The sequence below is a fragment of the Pholcus phalangioides genome, unplaced genomic scaffold (genome assembly GCF_987345545.1).
Source record: "Pholcus phalangioides strain wild (caught in Gottingen) unplaced genomic scaffold, Ppha-v1.0 ptg000011l_1, whole genome shotgun sequence".
Taxonomy (NCBI): Eukaryota; Metazoa; Arthropoda; class Arachnida; order Araneae; family Pholcidae; genus Pholcus; species Pholcus phalangioides.
This window is the reverse complement of record NW_028301604.1, coordinates 42,551,693-42,569,222: the sequence shown is the minus strand read 5'-3', so window position 1 is coordinate 42,569,222 and position 17,530 is coordinate 42,551,693. Positions and strand designations below refer to the sequence as shown.

The 17,530-nt window shown below is 38.5% G+C and overlaps 1 protein-coding gene across 1 annotated transcript in view; it reads left to right on the top strand.

Moving 5' to 3' along the window:
* LOC149080439 (hemocyanin C chain-like) overlaps positions 1-17,530 on the top strand; it is a 345,862-nt gene that overhangs the window by 220,699 nt on the left and 107,633 nt on the right. Inside the window, exon 5 of the mRNA XM_089239556.1 lies at positions 7,367-7,495. Coding sequence (XP_089095682.1) covers positions 7,367-7,495 — 129 coding nt within the window. The remainder of the gene's footprint in view (positions 1-7,366; positions 7,496-17,530) is intronic.

Sequence of the window (17,530 nt, the reverse complement as noted above, 5' to 3'; positions counted from 1 at the left end):
TGTGCATTCCGACGGACTTGGACAATTTCAGCAGGACAATGCGACACCCCACACGTCCAGAATTGCTACAAAGTGGCTCCAGGAACACTCTTCTGACTTTAGACACTTCCGCTGGCCACCTAAATCCCCAGACATGAACATTATTGAACATATCTGGGATGCCTTGCAACGTGCTGTTCAGAAGAGATCTCCACCCCTTCTTACGGACAGCCTGCAGGATTCATGGTGTCAATTACCTCCAGCACTACTTCAAACATTAGTCGAGTCCATGCCACGTCGTGTTGCGGCACTTCTGCGTGCTCGCGGGGGCCCTACACGATATTAGGCAGGTGAACCAGTTTTTTTTGGCTCTTCAGTGTATTATTATGCTCTCAGTACTTGTAATCAAGACCTGATGTTGGTGTTTACCTTCAAAGGCTGAATATTTATGCGATTTTTTTTATTGAAAAGTGTAGTTTTATTTTGATCAAATTATTTTTGATAAGAGCTTTCAAATTCTTGCGCTATGCGTAGCAGCATCAGACGCGGGACCCCTTTCACCGATACGAATAGTTTTCTCTAGTTTCTTTTACGAAAAAACTTCCCATAACAATCATTCCCAGTTTTTGGACATTTTACTTTTTGGGCACGTGGAATAGAGTTTTAATGCTTAGTATTTAACTCTGTAATGGAATAAAAGCTCTCAATGCCAAGGTGAATTTTAGCGAGAGATCTATCTCATTGAAAACGTAGGCCTTATACACTGCTCAAAACAATTAGGGCAGCAAGCAAAAAAGTGAAGAAAACCGTGCGAGACAGCCACGTATTGGCATACAATGGATAGTACACGCGTATCAATGCGCAATACAGAAAAAAGACGTAAAAAAAATTGGAATTAAGCTTTAATTCTTTAAAAATATGGAAAAAACATGAAAAGATGATTTAGGGCAACAATTTGGTTACATGTAAACGATAAAAAAAGTACTGTTTAGACATGATACACGAGTTTCAATAAGGCGTGCGGTCTCCTCGAACAGCTAAGACTACTGCACACCTGTTTACCATGGATGCAATGAGGTTATCGATCAGACTTTGGGGAATACTGTTCCACTCCTCAAGAAGTGCAATCTGCAAGTCTCGGACAGTAACAGGCGGCCTTGGTCGCTCAGCAATGCGTCGTCCGAGCATGTCCCAAACATGCTCGATTGGATTCAGGTCACGCTGGCCATTCCATACGCTGTATCGTTTCAGCTTCAAGCATGTTCTCCACCAGACGAGCTCTATGCGGTCGGGCATTATCATCCTGGGAAACAAAGGAATCTCCAATGGCTCCAGCGTAAGGGATGACATGAGGTCGCAGTATCTCGTCTGCATACCTTCGGGCCGTCAAAGTGCCATTCCGAATGATATGCAGGTCCGTACGTCCGCCTATGCTGATTCCACCCCATACCATCCAACCAGCTCGTCTGTATTGTGACCTTTCACGAACGAATGCGGGGTTATTTCGAGTGCCCCTGTCCCTCCATACCAGAACACGTCGGGTGTCACACTCCAGACTGAATCGGGACTCGTCTGTAAACAGCACTTGGCTCCAATCATGTTGCTCCCAATCTCGATGTTCAGCAGCCCATCTTCTTCGGGCCGCACGGTGGCGTGGGGTCAACGGAATGCAGAACATTGGCCTACGTGCATAGAGCCCTCCCTCATGAAGCCGATTACGTACTGTTTGGCTGGACACCCTTCGTCCTGTTGCCAAGAGCAACCGTCTTTGCAGCTGCGTAGCATTCTCTGTTCTGTTTCGACGGGCTGTTAACCGTATATACCGGTCATCAGTTGCTGTAGTGGCGCGTGGCCGACCTTGCCCTGGTCGACTTCTAACATTTTCTGTTTCTTGGAATCGATTCCACAGCCTTGCAACAACACTTCTGGTTACTCCAACAGCGTCCGCGACACTACGTTGTGTTTGCCTGGATTCCAGTCTGCCTATAACACGCCATGCCATGGATTCCGGTAAATCACATTGTTGAGACATCCTCAAGTCACCTTGTCTCAAAAAAAAAAAATACTGCGCAATCGAATTTCACAGTTACGGCAGTAAAACAGACGTTTCTTCAACATCCCGATTTCTGCCCTTATCTCCTTTTTCTGGTTTTTGACGTCATGAACTTTAATTTGCATATGAAGTTTTCTTCTTCCGTTTCCTGCTAGGCTTTAAATTATGGATGATTCATTTTATGTTACTTATCGGTATACATCTTTGCGTAATTTTGTTAAAACCATGTGCTCCCCTAATTGTTTTGAGCAGTGTATATTGATTTGGATAATCATTGTCATAGATGAAGAGCAGCGCCAAATTTATTGTTAGAAAAAAAGAAAAAAAAGTAGGAAAAAGTCCTTTTCTGCATGTGCGGAGCTTGTGAAAGTTCGGGGCCATGTGTTGCTGCAGCGGTAACCCATCTCTGGTGGAAGGGGGGAGAATCTCTGTACGCCGAACTAAATAATAAATATTATTGTGAATTCAAACATTTACATGATTTATTTCTTTTTGTAGACCACGCTTCCCTGAGCTTCTAATCAACTAAAGGGCCGTTTACACGGCTTTAGTTGGCAAGTGCGCAAGTGATTTAGTTGGGATTTAGTAATTTAGTTGGTAAGTGAATACGAATGGTTCTATTTTTTCCGGTTAAGTAGACGTATGCGCATGCGCCAGTGGGCGTGACCTGCCGCGCTGGAGGGGTCTTTTTGCTCTCTCACGGAGGGGTTTATTTTGATCTCAAGCGTGAACCTGTTCATGCTCCGTCGTCTCCTGAAGTTTCGCTAGAATTCCGCGGAAATATTGGATGGTGAGTTGGGCAGAGGACACAAGCTTCAAGTTTGTTGAAAAATATCTTCGCCATGAATGTTTGTTGAACTATTGAAATGAAAATTCCCTTAACAAACAAGCTAAAAATTATTCGATGTTGGAAAACGCTATGGAATATTCTGTCGACGTGATGTCAGGAGTTGAAAAAAAATTGAAGATTCAAAAATATATATCAGGTGGGGAGGATTTATAAATTAAAAACTGGAAGGGGGGCTTTCGAATATTTCTCTCGTCCAGAACGAATTTGCTGCCATCTGTTGTAAAAATACATGATCAAATATTCAACATAAAGATGTCATCTCTATAGATTAAATTAAAAAATAATAATGATTTCGAAAATTTGGAAATAATTTTTGTTTAATGAATTTTTATTATTCAATTTTTAAACCTTAGAATTTCCTACGAATGCCAAGAATCTTCTCCCATATTTTCGGCTTACATAATTCATAATTTATCTCCTCTTTAACTTCGATTAAAATATCATATAATCGATATTTACAACTTAGAGGAGAAATAGAGAAGTCTTATATTTCTTCTCGATGACTTACATAAGTTTATAATATGTTGTGTATTCTTTTTTCCCCTGTGGCGTCATCTCTCGCCCCCCTTACGTGCACCTCCTGATGCGTGGGTGGCAGAGGCGAAAAAAGGGGACAAGCGAACTGTTTCCCTTGCGTGACCTACTTCTTGCTCAGTGTGTTGCTCTCGCGCAAGTGAGAAAAAAGTTTCCCCTTTTTTATTGAATAAATTTATATTCTTTAAAAAAATATCATATAATGTGGCTGTGATCACAGTATTCTTAAGTTCTACCTGATCATCTTCATCCATCGTTACGAAAGCTACGAGCTTTAAAAAAAGCACCTCTCTGAATGCCAGATAAATAAAAAATTATTACTATTATACTCCAGCGCGTTGCGTCTGTCTCTCTCCGTGGATTTGAGTAGACTGAAGCGCGCATGCGCTAACTGCGCTCACCTCCGTAAAAATTATCCAATGAGCATCTACTTACCACTAAATCGTGTGGACACCTTCAAGAAGAATCGGTAAGTTAAAATTAAGTTGCCCACTAAAGCGCTTGCCTCGTGTAAACGGGCCTTAAGTTGAACTGAATGAGAGTAGGTAAGTTAAGGAAGCGTAACATCACGTCAAAAATGAGGAACAGTTATTATTATCGCACATAATATTATTTAGGAAAATAACGAATTACTTTTGATTTCACATAGGACTTCGCGTGATTTATGAGAGTAGGAAATGTGCATTGGCATATGTTCGCGTCTTTTCTCTACGAATTTATTTTAAAGTACATACTCTCAAAGACGAGCGGGAAGAAAAAGATGATTATGAGTGAAAAAAAAACGTGTTTTTAATCCTTCACATGGGATGTTTCAGGGTTGCTTTGTTAGGCGCACACACGCGGCGTACCAATAGCAGGGAAGAAATGTTTCTATTTCTTCCATTCAACCCTCTCGACGTAATATTACGTCAGAAACACTGAACAGGTTAAGAAGTAACTTCAGAACTAATGATGATTTTGACTTATTGAATGTGATAATTCGGTATTTAGTAAAAGTTCAAAATTTATGAAAAATTATATCAAAAGTTGGAGAATAAAAGAATCGAAAATTCATGAATAAAACAATCGGAAATTCATGAATAAAAAAATCGAAAATTCATGAATAAAAAAATCGAAAATTCATGAATAAAAAAATCGAAAATTCATGAATAAAGTAAGAAATTAACAAAAACCAGCAATTAACGAGAGGTTGAAAATTTAAAATTTATGAAAAGCATATTTTCAGAATTAATGAAAAGCATATTTTCAGAATTAATGAAAAGCATAATTTCAGAATTAATAAAAGCTTATAATGTTTGAGCCCTCTGCTTGATTCAGAAACCACACAGTTTGGTCGTTTGGAGAGTTCGCCTTTGTATTTGCTGAGTCTGAGTGGTTTTTAAATGCAAATTGAGGTGCCATTTGTTGCAAAGTGTTGAAAACCCTGTCTCGGCCGAGGTCTATAAAGCTTGCCCAAACTGACGATATAGGTGGCATTTTCCTTCACTAACGAGAAAATCCTAGTAAGTTCTGATGAAGTATCCCTAGAGAAAATTCAGTTCGGAATTGTGTGTCGCTGTTTTGGAAACAGACGATTTCTCTAAAAAATCAAAATTATGAGAATGTTGCCAACAATGTTGGGCGATAGCTTAATTGTTGGCTTGTACCTTTTCGACATGCTTTCGGTGTTCGGTAAATCGATGATTAGATTTCTCTTAGTTTGGCCGATATATAGCCTTTTCCGCAATTCTTGCATGTTATAAAGTAGATACCAAATTCTTTGCAAGGTGGGATAGGGTCTTTGAGCTGAGAGAAGGTGAGTTTTTTTGCTGTCTGGAATATTGCATTACTAAGTAAAATTCTTTTGTGAATATAATAGGGGACTATATGTGTTCGTGTTTTTACAAAGTTTCATTCCTACTCATCCCACTGTTCCTATTCACCCCGTTTTATGGTATTTGTAAGTCAAAAAATAGATTATTTCAATGCGTTCTGCCACCTATTATAAATTATCCCATCTTTTTGTGAAAGAATCTGTATGTTTGCTTACGACTGATATGTGACGAAACATCAACGATTCTATACCGTTTTAAGTACTAAGTTTTAGAAGAGAAAATGGATAATTTAATTTTTTTTTAAATACATTGATCGTTGCTTAACCAGATTTTGAAAACTAAAATTTCAATTGCGGTCAAAATGAACACACATACACACACACTCGGTAATTTTAGTTAAAAATAATTCTTAAAAATCAACGGGATGACTTGGAAAAAAAAATTCCGTTGGGAAAATTCACGGATCGGAATTGTCAAAATTTGAGAAATAAAGATTTATTGGGCGAACGAAGTTTAAAAAGCTGTGAGAATGACCGCTCGATAATTCTAATGTTCAAAAGGTTTCTTTAAACCCAACATATCTGACTGACGAACAGACACATTCCATATGCTAATGCTGATTTCTAGCAGCCACCAGTTTAACTACTGAATATAATTTCTAATCCTATAAGTGCTAGCATAGTCTTTATCTTAACAACCGTCCGCCGTAGAGATATCATTCCAATTTAAAAAATGCTCAATAGGCATTCAAAACATACACTGCACCAGTCTTGAGAGTGAAAATACAGTTTGTAACAAAATAAAAAAAATCTATTTTTCATACGGCCCCCTGTGCTTTAACTTCTAATTAGAAAGTTGTTGCCCTCTCTCTCCTGATGCCAACAAAAAAATCCATGTTTTTAAGTGTAATATTCACTGAGATATTCGAATTCGAAAAACGAAGGAAATTTCGTAAAGAACATTTTAAATGAGTAATACCGTTTTAACCGCATTTAACGCTGCTCTTTCCCAAATTTCCTCCGTTTTCCGAATTCGAATATCTCTGTTGGCATCAGGAGAGACAGGGCAACAACTTTCCAGTTGGAAGTCCAGCACAGGAGGACCGTTTAAAAATTTAGAGATTTTTATTATTTTATTTTGTTACACACTATTTTCACTCTCAAAACTGGTTCAGTGTAATTTTTGAACGCCTGTTGAGCATTTTTGAAATTGAAATCATGCAGCTACGGTGGACGGTTGATGAGATAAAGGCCATGTTGATACTTACAGGACAACCTGTATATAAAATGACATGTCCTGACTGACTGATTCATCATCACCGAGCCAAAACAGCTGAAACTATAAATGCGAAATTTGACCATTAGTTTCGTTTTGTGATGTAAGGACTCACTGAGGAGTTTTTAAAAATTCGATCTTTAATGGGGTCATAAGGGGGGGGGGGGGGTTCAAAGGTCATGTACAGAAATTATGCTGAGCTGAAACCGCTGAAACGATAAATGTGAAATTTGGCCAGTGGTTTCATTTTATGATGTAAGGGAGAAGAGTTTTTTTTCTTCAAAATTCGACCCCTAAGGGTGGTTCAAAAGTTGTATAGAGAAATCGTGTGGAACCGAAGTCGTTGAAACTGTATGAAATGTGGCCAAGTTGTTACATTTAATGACTCTCAGTAACAAAGGGTTTTTCAAAATTCGACCCCCTAACGGGGGTCATAAGGGGATTTAAATTTTGTATACAAAAAACATGTTATCAAATGTTATATAGGGGGAAATAATCGCTGACAAATTTTCAGATTACCAAATCCACGCGAGCGATGCGGTAACAGCTTAGTATTACAAATAACTTTGAAGTTAATTTTTTTGAAACTCAATTTTGATCACTTGCACCCCTTTGCTTCTGGCACACACTCTATGGCTTATATATATTTCTTTATCTATACTGGAACTTTTCTTCTCTTGCTGAGTGTTTTTTTGCATTACAGCATATTTTCCTTTGTTTTCTCGATGACAATATCTTTCTCATTCTCTTTCAATTCTCTTTCTCATTCAATCCGAACTTTAAATGAAAATTTATGAAAAATCAGAAATTTTTTGGTTTTAGTTTAATCTTTCAAGCTGAATTTCTCCTTTCCTTTTTCAGACAAATCCTGGAGTTATGGATGATGCTGCAACTTCACTTAGAGATCCTATTTTTTACAGATGGCACAGGTTTATAGATGACCTTTTCAATGAATACAAAAAGAAACTTCGTTCGTATTCCAAAGATGAGGTAACTCACATGACAATAATAAGTTAACGTTTAGCTACATCAATACTCTTAAGTACTTTACTAATTAAATTATACATCGCATACTGATTTAAATTATGAACACGATTATATAAATAAAAAATAATGATGTGTTTCACATTTGTGGTTGCATCAACTTTCGAATGAGATACATCGGTTATTGTGAAAACCTACGAAAATCCGTAGTATGGATATATTACTGCCAATTCGCGACGGGCCGGCCACTTCGCATATTGGCTAATTTCGTTAAATATTTTACCGGCCAATGTATGCCGAACATTAGCCGGTCAATTCGCGATGTGGCCGGTGGTTCCTGGCCAAAGTCCGGTAACAAAAGACATGATTCGGGATGATCATCGAGTTGGCTTATTTTTTCGTGATAAGTATGTCCGCGTTAGTTACAGCAACCCATCAAACCGCAGTCACGATGCGGTAATCATTTTTTCTCTCCAAAATTTTGCAGAAAAACCATACGTTTATATAATTTGTTTTGTTTTTTTTAGATTTTTCTCTCAAATTTGACTTTTTTTTTTCTCTCGTCTCATGGAGCTAATCCCATACATCTACTTATATATATAGACATGTATCACACGCTAGCGATTAAAAAAATGGATTTGGCTCCTGCCTCGTCTTACATCAGCAAATCGAGGTGTGGCCAGGGATCTCCAGCCACTTCGCGAAATGTCTGACCAAACTCCGAATCATTTTTGCAAATCCGACTTAGGCCAATTCACGAAGTTTCCTGCCCCGTCGCGAATTAGCTGCACTTCTGGCGTAGGCAGTAACAGATACATGTTTTAATTTAGAACAGTGAATATGAGAAACAGGGAGAAAAACCAAGTGAAACAAAAATAGGTGAGATTTGAGAGAGAAGGATATATGACATGATGATATCATCTCATTTCTGGATACGATAATTTAATAGATCTGGTGAGAAAGAAGGTGGACTTTTGATTTTCGTGAAAAGATGTTAGTAAGCTAGAGAGTATTAATGTACAGAGTAGTGATATTGAAACTACAGGGGTTGAGCTTGAAAACAAAAATCGTCATAAGCTTATAATAGGAGTTTGTTATAATTTACCGAATAGAGATCCAAAGTACATCTCCAAGCTTCCTAGGAAAATGAAATATTGCACATGTGTTATATTAGGGGATTTCAATTACCCAGGTATCGGTTGGGAGAACCCATCGGCTAGAGATCAATGTGAGAGAGACTCTTAAATGAAGAATATACAGGGTGCATAGAGCTAACAGCATGAACCGCAAATTACTGGCAAAACGTTGGTCCTACAGGATACGAGTAAATGCGGGTATAAAACACGTTTTACCCCCCCCCTTTTTATCCTGTTTTCCCTAAACCTTCCTCCGTTTTTAAAATTCAAATATCTTACTTGAAAATATACTTGTACTTGGCGATCGTTTTTTTCGCTAGCATATCCACAACAGAAAATTCACGGCGTTATAAATTCAAGCCATTGCTATAGGCCAGTTGTTCTTCACGAAGGGTGCGGAAGAGCATTTTTCGGGGGGGGGGCGAGATTGGAAAAAAATTGCAGCATGTTGATTAATTGATCATTTTTATCGCACCACTGTAATTTTCTGCACATGAAAGCAATCAGACCATAACCAACTATTTATTGCCGATATTCCGAACGGCAGCCTTTTTATACTCGCCGAGAGGTTGATGCGCTACCCCTTGGTGTGGGACTACCTGTGGTAGTAGTTTTTGTCTGTGGTCATGTTTTTCCATTTCTGTTGGACAGGAAAGTTTTTCACAAGGACGAACAAGGTATAGAACTCCGACACCTCTAAACAATAATAACAATAATAATTTATTTGCTCATGGGGCCTGACCCATGCAAGGATGGCATACACAAAAAATGAAATATACAAGTAATAAATTACAAATCATTAGAATACCAGTCGTAGGACATAGAACACACATACACTTCAATTTAAAAAATTCAGGAACTTCACAATATCATCAAAAAATAAAACAGTTTTTCAATTTGATATTCCGAGGTGCGAAATTTTAAAAATTAGGTTTTGTCAGGTTGGATTGCGGAAAATAGACGATTTTTTAACAAGACAGCTCTCTGCAAATTAAACAATGGGAATTCAAAAATAATATGAATACGTCGAAGGAATGATTTAAGTTATAGTTACAGTTGGGGCAATTCTCGTCATGATTTAGTATGACGCATCCGCTTGGAACACGTAAAAAATCACTATCCGTCGTAATTTGAAAAATCAAGCGTTTCCAGGATATGGGTATATTAAAAAACAGATAATTTTCTGGTGTAATGCTGAAAAATGTTTCATTGTAGTTGAGCGTATCTAGTTTATCTCAAAAATTGATGGAAGATCGTTTTGAATTATTAGGTCTATGTATCTTGTAATAATGGTAGGAAAATATTTCTTGAGCGCCGCCGGTGCTACCTGCAGATCCCAAACGAACGGGAGTCCAATTGTATATAGCAAATTCAAAATATCAAAAGCCCAGTTGCGGCCATTATGCAGTGGAGGGCGTTTTAAAAGGGCATTGTAACAGATCTTGGGGAGTCGGTTATCTGAGAGCATTAAAATTTTATACCAGAAAAAGAGGGTAATTTTTTCGTAGAGAAATATAAATTGATATAGGATGTCTGGTTGATTCAAGTCTGAAAATATAGCCGGTGCAATATCTGGACGTTGCGAATAATTTACGGAGAAACAAATCTTGCACTTTTTCAATGTGTAACCAATGATCCAGTGACCAGATTGGCGTAGCATAATTTATAACAGACTTTGACAAAGAATCAAATAGTCTTAATGCCACAGGAACAGATTAGTTGTGTGACTTACCGAGTATCTGAATAATTCCACCCGCAGCCACCTTAGCTTTGGCACCTTAGCTTAAACACGATTAGTATTTCTCCGGAAAGAACCCGAGCATGAAAAAACACTAAATAGTTATACTGGTTCACAATTTCTAAATTTTCGCCTTCCCACTTAAAATGGTCTCCACGAGCCAGTTTGCCGACCTTCCTGAAAAAATCATTATTTTAATTTTGTTCAAATTCGCTCGTAACTTTAGTTTCCCAAAGCACAGAGCAAGTAAGTTAATTTTTTTTTTGAAGAGATGCGGCATTTTTTGCCAATAACACAATATCATCCACCTAAAGTAGGCAGTGTAGTTAATTTTTATGGTCAATTGAAAGACCTGAAACTTCGGAACTAAAGATATTATCAAGGTCTGCTATGAACAAGGCAAAAGTGAGTGGAGAGCACGGATCCCCCTGCAAAACACCGTTAGTTATGTCTATTGCGCTTGTAAGGTATTTACTTGATCTTAGCTTTAGCATTGTCAAAAAGTTGGAGCTCACACCAAGTGAGTAGGACACCTCTAAACATCCTTTCATACTTTAGGTGAGTATCTAATCGACTTGGGTCATCGCGGTCTACAACATGTTGACTGACTACTCCGGAAAATTGAAATGTTGATAAAAATTTAATTTTTTAATTAAAAAAAAAAATGTACGCATTATACTGATATTTTGACTCCTCGCCTTTTCACTTTCACTTGCAGGAATGTGTCACGTGAAATTTGCGCAGCAAATATTTCTTTTTCGTTCAAGCTGGGTTTTCCTAGGAGTAGGTTTTTTGCGCTGCGTGAACCGAATTGCGCCATTGCCCATCGGCAAAAACGTGTTACATAATCACGCTACGCGTTTGTGTTTCCTAGCTTGGCACATCAGCTCGGGGCGGCTATTTAGTTTATGGTCCTGGTACTATGTCAGCTACTCTGTCGTCTGCATGCTCCGGTTTGAAAGGAAGAGAAAGAAAACGTAACAGAAGTGAAGAGATCGGGGAAACGCGCAGCGCACGGCGCATTTGACTCCTCCAGAAGCAGTCGGCCAATCACGCCCGACGTAAAGAGCTGTCGTGAGCCGTATTGCGCTCTGTAGGAGAAAACAGTCATACTGCTTTTTTTATTGGTGAGTGGACGACGTGTCGCGCTGGGTGATTCACGTTGCACGCAGCACAGAAAACTTGCTCCTAGGAAAATCCGGCTTTAGCGATCGTACTTGTTTTCCATTTTGATTGAGAAAAAGTACCATTAGTACCTAAAGTATTTCGAGATTTGTTTATGTTGTACTTTGTGTTAATAGCATGGTGCGCTTATATTTGATACTGTCGTGAACACATGACTCATGAAAAACGTCAAAAAATCTAATCAAAAGTGTCAGACAAACATTTATATACAACGTTGTTCCGTCTGGAATCAATAAGTAAACTCTAAGTAGTATTCATTAAATGTTTTGTCCAAATTTCGAAAAAAAAAGAAAAAGTTTTTGGTTAGTTAGTTTTAACATCAGTTTAGTTTTGAATTAAAGAAAAGCGAAAATCATTGAAACCAAAACTATAGCTGAAAAGCGAGTTAGATAATAATTTACAGCAGTGGATGGACAACTAATATAACAATTATGTAATTGCGGAGAAAAGTGTAAAAAGTTTTACAGAAACATTTCATAAATATTGAGTTTTTAGAAATACTTTCAATTCACATTTTCAGACACTGCTTTATTCTATTAAGCAGTTAATTCTGAACTCAAAACAATTTTTTTGTTAAAAATTATGAATATAGTAAGATGAAATCATGCGCGCAGTGGGATATGTATTGAAAATTTTGAAATATTTTTCTCAATTTCATTTCAAATTAGATAAAGAAAAAAAAATTTGTTTTCCAAACTTGAAGCAAACACGTTAAAGAATAGAAACCCCTTAAGATTTGCATAAAAATTGGAAAAAAAAATATTTACGAATTTTAATGGAATTTTGAACAAATGTTACTTTTTGCCCAATTTTCCTATGATCAACAGTCATGTGCGCTCTTAATTACTGTCGCTGAAGTGTGTGTTAGATTTTCAATTAAAGGGGCAACGGGTTGTTGAACATAGGAAAATTGGGTAAAAAGTAACATTTGTTCGAAATTCCATTAAAATTCATAAACAACATTTTTTTCAAATTTTTGCACTTATCGTGAAGGGTTTCTATTCTATACTCTGTATTTGTTTCAAATTTTTAAAAAATATGTATCTTTTTTTTCTTATTTGAAATGAAATCGAGAAAAATGTTGTCAAAATTTTTAACACATACCCTTGCTGCGCGCAGGACTACTGAATCAAAACTGTGGTGGCCACAGATGATGAAAGACGTTCCCTTAATTCCTGTTCATTAGCCCGTTCTTGTCCGTTGGACTTTCCCTAACTGGGTCCTGAAACGAATGAGTTATAACCCCTACTGGGAACTCCGAAATTTCTTGGGGGGGGGGGATTGTGAGAGAATTTTTTTACTGAATATTGGTTCCCTCTGGGGATCATTTTTCATAATGTGCCCCACTCGGGAGCCAAAAAAAACCCATCACTTCATTTGGTTCGGGTCTGCCAAACTCCCTTTTGGGATTAGTTACACCGTAAAATGGAATGAATAGGAACGGTTTTCAACTCGCCGCTCGTTCTGCTAGTGCGAAAAAAGTTGATGGGTAGTCTACACTTTTTTCGCTACTCGCCGGCGTTTTTGTTATCTCTAGGGTGCAACATGGGTGTGGCTACTTTTTTCCTCTCGCAACAAAAGAGAAAGACGACAATACGCGAAAAAGGAAGGAAAAGAAAACGAGTTGCCTGTGCTCACACATCTAGTGAGCGATTTTACTAGTCCTGTGTAATTGAAATTCATCCATTCGCCAGCTACTTTACTCGCCAGAAAATAGGTAGTAAGCTCGCCCAATGTATTGAGCCTTTAACGTGTAGGTTCAATTGAAACGTGCATAAACTGTGAGGCGTGTCAAGGAACACAGTTATCATGAAAGAAATTTGTTTTCATGCAAAAAAAGTTGTTTTTCATGGAAAAATACATGGATGCCTGTACTTCTTGAGTTTGACCTAATACAAAAGCAAATCACTGAGTTCGTTCTCAGAGCCTACCATGTCTTAAAACGAGAAGAGGTGTTCCCATTTTTACTAGAAGGGTAAATTTTTTATATTATTATACAATTCAAAAATGCCTCTTCTTCTGTTTGGAAAAACTTCCGAGTTTGAGGAACCAGCTTGAAAAAAACTCCAACATATCCGTCATTTTGATGGTACTCGTATAGCACTAATGTGTTATTTGGACTTGACCACTAGAAAGTCTCCAGGACTATAACAAGTCTCGGGTGTTCTAGGACTGTCTGGAGAGAATTTGAATGTTAGATTCTTCATCAGATGCTTTTGATAACACAAGCTCTCTCACTATTCTGTAGGGAGTAGTCTGAGATATCCGAAGAACTTGATTATAGGGATAACCTCGGCTTCTTTCTGGGACGTCCTTTAGTTGTTTAGTGAACAGGAACACAAAAACGGTGTTCCTATTCACCCCACAGATTACAAATCTATGGGCTAATTTTTTTCCTCCATTCACTGTGAAAGGGAAATGGAAATATTATTATGACCTGTATATCGTTATACAGGCCTATAGGAAATTGTCTATGCTGACAGTAATTTTGTACTTACAGGAGAAGTTTTGGCAATGTCAAATATCGGTGGTTGAAAGCAGTGTAAAATGCCGTCAACACAAAACTTTATTTCCAAACGTATTATCATGTTAGCCACCTGAAAAAAAAATGGTTACGGAAAATTCTTCTGTGAATATAATAGGGGAATATATATATTGTTTATGCTTCTACAAAGGCTCATTCCTATTTAACCCACTACTTTACCGCACACCAACTCCAGTCACATATCGCCATACGGCAATTTCCAACCAGTGAAGTTGGGTGGGAAATGAAGGCACCATCTGTTGGTGGTCGCCCCAGGCTCGGTAGGTAATGAACTTGTTGCTGATGTTCTTGGCCGGATTCGAACCCCCTGGTCCTTAACGGTAACCTTCATAGTGAAACACGATATAATGTGGGTGGTCAATATTTGGTGAGAACTGATTCTAGAAACAGGACACAAACTCCAGCAATTTCGTCATCCTCATATACCATGTCCCCCAAGTTATTGACTACTTTGTTAGTACATATTGATAGTACAAATTGGTTCATGCAAAATTATGTCATAGGCAATAAGTGGAATATTTTGTAATGAAAAGTTAATAAATTTACTTTTGGAGACATTGATTAGGAGATAATTAGCAATGACGAATTGCGAACTATTATCAACTATTATTATTCTCAAAAATACAACAGTTATGGCGACGAGGAAAGTTTGAATATTGGTATCTTTTTCCGAACGATGGCGAAAACTAATCCCAGTGCCGCGGATATTCATCAGGTGCTACTTCAACAGCAGCAATGGATGGAAAATTTGTTGGCAGTTCAGCAACGAAACCAACAGGCACTGCTGGAGCAAATTCTTAGACGACGAGCCGGATCACCGAAGGTAAGCGTCTCTGCATTTCGTCATTTCGATAGGATCCACGACCGTTGCAGCACGTACCTGTGCTGCCTGAATCAACATTTCGAAGCCCACGGCGTCACCGAAGACGAGCAGAAACGTGCATATTTCTTGTCATGGGTCGGTGTTGAAACTTTTGAATTACTTCAGAAACTGTTCGCGGAAGCCAAATGTCGCAACTCGTTCGTATGCGGACATTGTACAGAAACTTACTTCTTATTTCGAATCTAAAGCCCATGTGCTTGCTGCTAGATGTGAATTTCTCAGATGGCATATGCAATCGAGCCAGAATTACGCGGAATGGGTCGCTGACTTACGAGGAATTGCAAGGGACTGTAGATTTGTATGTAGTCGTGATGGATGCTCCCAATCTTTCGTGGACTCTTTAATTCGTGATGCCATAGTTCTTCATACTCCTCATGACCAAGTTCGCTCTGCGGCTCTCCAGCATACGAACCCCAGTCTTGAAGATGTCCTCAAAATTGCGGAAGCTTTTGAAGCTACCCAGAGCACCGTGCGGACTCTGAAAGAGAATCCTAATGGTCCATCAACTTTCAATAATCCTCCGCCGTGTGAAGTTCTGCAAATGAAAAATTCATACTCAAAGTCGCGGTCGAAGAATTCCAAGAGAAGTGAAATTCAGTCTTCGAAAAAACCTGGTGATGTACCTGGTACCTGTTATGGCTGTGGCGGCAGACACCTGAGGTCCGAGTGTAAATTTCGTCACTTGTAATTTTTGCAAAAAAGTGGGCCATATTTCTGCCGTTTGCTATTCAAGAAAAAAAATCTAATGCAAAGAAAAATTCTCCAAATCAGAAACCTCAGCGCGCTAATACCTCTTTTCAGATTACAGAAACTGTGAATGCTGGCGTGGACTGTACAGATAACAAATTACTCATTTCATTGATGGTTAATAACCAAGAGATGCCTTTTCAATTAGATACGGGTGCTTCATGTTCCTTAGTTGGGACCAGTGGATACAAAGCTCTTGGGTCACCACCGTGCAGTCCATCTACTACAAAGCTGAAAGGATATGGCTCTGTTGAAGTTCCGCTAAAAGGAAAAATTCTGGTCACAGTAAAATATAAGGGTAAAATCATGGACCTTCCTCTTCGTGTTACGGATACTGCAGAAGGATGTAACATTTTTGGACTAGACTGGTTCAAAGCGTTTGATTTTCACATTGATGACTCTGTTCAGCGAGTGATTACATTGGCAACAACTACTCTTCATGAAAAATTGTCTGCACAAGTTTTCCAGAGGCATGAAAATGTATTTCGAGATGAACTTGGGAAGTGTAATTCTTACAAGGCTAGTGTTTTTCTGAAGCCAAATGCTCGACCGAAGTTCTGCAAAGCACGTCCTATTCCATTTTCTCAGGAGATTGCTGTCAAAGCAGAAATTGATCGTCGCACTTCTGCAGGCATCTGGAAGCCATGTACTACAAGTCAATGGGCAGCTCCTATAGTTGTTGTAAATAAACCAAATGGTTCTATTCGCATTTGCGGTGACTACAAAGTCGCAGTGAACTCTCAAATCGATGTAAATCAGTACCCTATTCCAAAACCTGAAGAATTATTCCAGAAACTCAAAAATGGGCAAAGATTTTCCAAGATAGATCTTCCCGATGCCTATCTTCAACTTGAGTTGGATGACGATTCAAAGAGACTGTTAGTTGTTAATACACCCTATGGATTGTTCAAGTGCCAAAGACTTCCTTTCGGAGTGGCTAGTGCACCATCCATATTCCAGTGCTTCCTTGAACAGCTCATAGCTGGTATTCCTGGTTGTGCTAATTACCTAGATGGCATTATTGTCACAGCTCCTAATGACGAGGAACACTGCAAAGCTCTCGATGAACTCTTCCATCGGCTAGAAAGCAATGGTCTTCGCTGTAGCAAGCCAAAATGCAAATTATTCTAGTCCGAAGTTGAGTACTTGGGGTACATAATCAACGCAGATGGGGTGCGACCATCAGATTCTAATATTGCAGCAGTGAAAGACTTACCGAAACCTAAAAATATCCAGGAACTGCATTCATTTATTGGAAAAATCAACTTCTATAACAAGTTCATTCCTGGTTTTTCTCAGCTGGCAGGTCCTTTGAACAAATTGCGAAGAAAAAAATGTCAAATTCGAGTGGAAGCAAGAACAAGATGAAGCATTCCAGAAATTGAAAGAACACATTGTTAAAGCTACCAGACTAGTGCATTACAACTCAGAATTTCCACTAATTTTGGCAACTGATGCATCATCTTATGGCATAGGTGCTGTGATTTCTCACAGATATTCCGATGGTTCAGAAAAACCGATTGCTTTTGCCTCCAAGACATTGACTGATACACAAAAAGCCTACAGTCAAATCGAAAAAGAGGCTTTATCCATTATTTATGGTGTGAAAAAAATTCATCAGTATTTGTATGGCAGAAAATTCGAACTCCTCACGGATCATCAACCCCTGGTATCCATATTCCATCCCAACAAGCAACTTCCCGTAATGACTGCTCAGAGACTTCAACGTTGGCAATTATTCTTATGGGATATATGTACGATATCAAATATAGACCAACAATGTAGCATGGAAATGCTGATGCTCTTT